This window comes from Aulostomus chinensis, chromosome 13 (genome assembly GCF_037954235.1).
Source record: "Aulostomus chinensis isolate RoL2024-O1b breed Wild chromosome 13, RoL_Achi_v1.0, whole genome shotgun sequence".
Classification (NCBI taxonomy): domain Eukaryota; kingdom Metazoa; phylum Chordata; class Actinopteri; order Syngnathiformes; family Aulostomidae; genus Aulostomus; species Aulostomus chinensis.
The window spans coordinates 8255337-8258214 of record NC_141332.1 but is presented as its reverse complement, the minus strand read 5'-3'; the positions used below and the strand labels follow the sequence as shown (position 1 = coordinate 8258214).

General features: G+C 41.7%; 1 protein-coding gene across 1 annotated transcript; it reads left to right on the top strand.

The window, feature by feature from the left end:
* Positions 1–783: 783 nt before the first annotated feature.
* cysltr1 (cysteinyl leukotriene receptor 1) lies at positions 784–1818 on the top strand. The gene has a single exon (XM_086222456.1). The coding sequence runs from the start codon at positions 784–786 to the stop codon at positions 1816–1818; it is 1035 nt and encodes a 344-aa protein (XP_086078582.1).
* Positions 1819–2878: the final 1060 nt, after the last annotated feature.

The following is a 2878-nucleotide window of genomic DNA, read 5'->3' as shown; positions in this document are numbered from 1 at the left end:
GGCAAGGAGGTTCAGACACTCTGCAGCTGCGGTTGTTTGCACACTTTCTTCCTGAACTGAAGATCAACACACTGAGCGACCAACTGGATGGTAAGAGATACTTTTGCTAAATGAGTTTCGGAAAAATTTAGGCTGTGTGTTATATAAACAAAGTCATCATCAGCCAAATTAAACATTTAAGTAATTTGTATACTTATACAGATCTTTGACTGACAAGATGAATACTGCAAATAGATACCAAGATGGAGGAGAGAAACTGTAGTGTGATAATATTCTTCAATGTTTCTCCACAGACTGTCGTGGTTTAAAAATAATTTTGTGCCTGTGATTTGGATTCACCAGATACAGTAAATTGTTTATCTAGTAAACCAATGTGATATCAGATGGAACTGAATTATCAAGTAGTCCTCTACATTCTAGATACTAATCTTTGTGCAGTGAACAATTTATCAAGAGAATTCATAGCAAACGATTTAACAGCATTTCAAATGTTTTGTGAAACACAAAAGTACCTTTTTCATCCTAAAAAAGCAAGACCATTGTCATGTGACAGGAAAAGTTCAAAATATTTATCTGATAGCTGTGTTTCCTTTGTGAAAATGGAGGTAATCTTTGAAACAATCAACTATACGTAGTACCATTGTTTCATGTTTGTTTAGTGTTGATCTGTATTCAGTAGTCTTGCGTCCTTGCATAACCTCTCTCTCTCTCTCTCTCTCTCTCTCTCTCTCCTCTCTCTCTCTCTCTCTCTCTCTCTCTCCACAGCAGCAGGTTTGACCACTAATGGATGAAGTCACTGTGATGGCTGGTGTCAAGAGCAACTTTAGTGATTGTCCATCTATTGACAACTTCCGTAACCAGGTCTACTCCACAGCCTTCTCCCTCATCACTGTATTGGGCCTGGTTGGGAATGGCCTCGCCCTGGTTGTGCTATTCACAACATCCCGCCAGAGTTCACCATTTCACGTCTACATGTTCAACTTGGCTGTGTCTGATCTGCTGTGTGTCAGCATGCTGCCGCTGCGAGTTCTCTACTATGTGAACAAGGGCCAGTGGAACCAGGGGGATTTCCTCTGTCGCATCAGCTCCTATGCCCTCTATGTGAACTTGTATTGCAGTATTTACTTCATGACAGCCATGTCCGTTACACGGTTCTTGGCCATCGCCTTTCCTGTGCGGAACCTTAAACTGGTGTCAGACAACCGTGCACGCATGATTTGTGTGGCCATCTGGGTTTTTATCTGTCTTTCATCTTCACCTTTTCTGATGTCTGGTCAGTATTTTGACCCAATCACAAACAAAACCAAGTGCTTTGAGCCTCCACAGGGTCGAGCTGTGCAGAAGCTCATCGCTCTGAGCTATTTGTCACTGGTGGTAGGTTTTGCCCTGCCCTTCTTGACTATCCTGCTCTGTTATGCTGGCATCATACGTACCCTCCTGTCCCGCACTCCGGCTGCCACATGCCAGCGGACTATAGTTACCAGAGCCATCTATATGATTGTCATTGTCCTGCTAACCTTTCTTGTCAGCTTCATGCCATACCACATACAGCGCACCATCCACCTGAGCTTCTTATCCCGCACTGACACATCCTGCTCAGAGCGAAATACCATGCAGAAGTCCGTTGTAGTGACATTGTGCCTCGCTGCTGGGAATTCATGCTTTGATCCAATGCTTTATTTTTTCTCTGGAGAGAGCTTCCGCAGCCGCTTGACCTCTCTACCACAGTCAATGAGGGGCAGCACCAAGGCGGAGGCCAGGCTGAACCCTGTCGCAGGCTCAGATACTGCAGAAAACCACCAGCTCAACACCAGTTAGATGAAACAAGCAGTTCAGATTATGTTGTAAAACTCATGCCCACCCTTGAAAGGAGATGAAAATTTAAAAAGCTTTTGCAGGTAGGCATTTAAATCTGAGTAGTATGTTCACCACTAAAAATTCCCTTTAAAGTATTGTTTTACTCGTTATTTCACCGAAGCTTCTCTGCATATGTTGTTGAATAATGAGTCAAGCTCACTACTCAACTCAACCGTTCCATCAAAAATATACAAACACAAAATACAGATGTGGGAATGAGTCGATTTATAATGTAATTTTTGTAGGATTGTCTTATATCATACAAGACGAGCTTAACCAGTGTAATGACTTCCAGAGTCTGAGGTTGGGCAGTTTCTAAACAAGCCTCTAAAATGGAAATTCACTCAACTTCACTCTGACAACATGAAGAGATGCCAACTGTGTCCACTAGGTGTTCCACCAACACAGATATTGCTCCATTTCTTGAGACTGAGATTCAGTGCCAAAGATTTTCCCTTTTTTTTCCCTTTATTTACCTACATTTGTTTTATAAAAGCAATGAGTTGCTGTTTTTAAGTCTCGTGCAGCACTAAATGAAAAACATTTTTACAAAATGAATTTTGCTTTAGGTATCTGAATCTGTAAATGTTACATTCCTGTATCCCAACACTATGTAAAAAAAAAAAAAAAAAAGTCTTATTTTCAGTAAAGCCACAATCTATAATTTTAGTATATAGGGCAATTAGAAAGATATAAACACACAGCAGGAGCAGACTGCTGAGGTTGACCCTGCTGATGAGAACACAGAAGCTTACTGTAGAACCACTTCATAAACAGATAATATCAAGCACATGATCTGCTCCCTCCTCTTTCTGCACAAAAAGATATTTGTTTCAGTCAGCAAAGCTGGACTATCTCAGAGATGGGACTGTGATGTTAGTTTACCTCATGGTTGGGGGGGGGGGGGTATCTGGTTACCATGCTGAGAGTAAGGAAATTCCAAACTAAACTAATTTATCCCTGCATAGGTTACACTTACCCCAGTGCAGTCAGGGAATCAGTGTGTGCTTCATGGTCATTG

Bases quoted from the DNA above. Each gene is read 5' to 3' on its own strand.
- cysltr1 (XM_086222456.1), top strand. From the start codon at position 784: ATGGATGAAGTCACTGTGATGGCTGGTGTCAAGAGCAACTTTAGTGAT.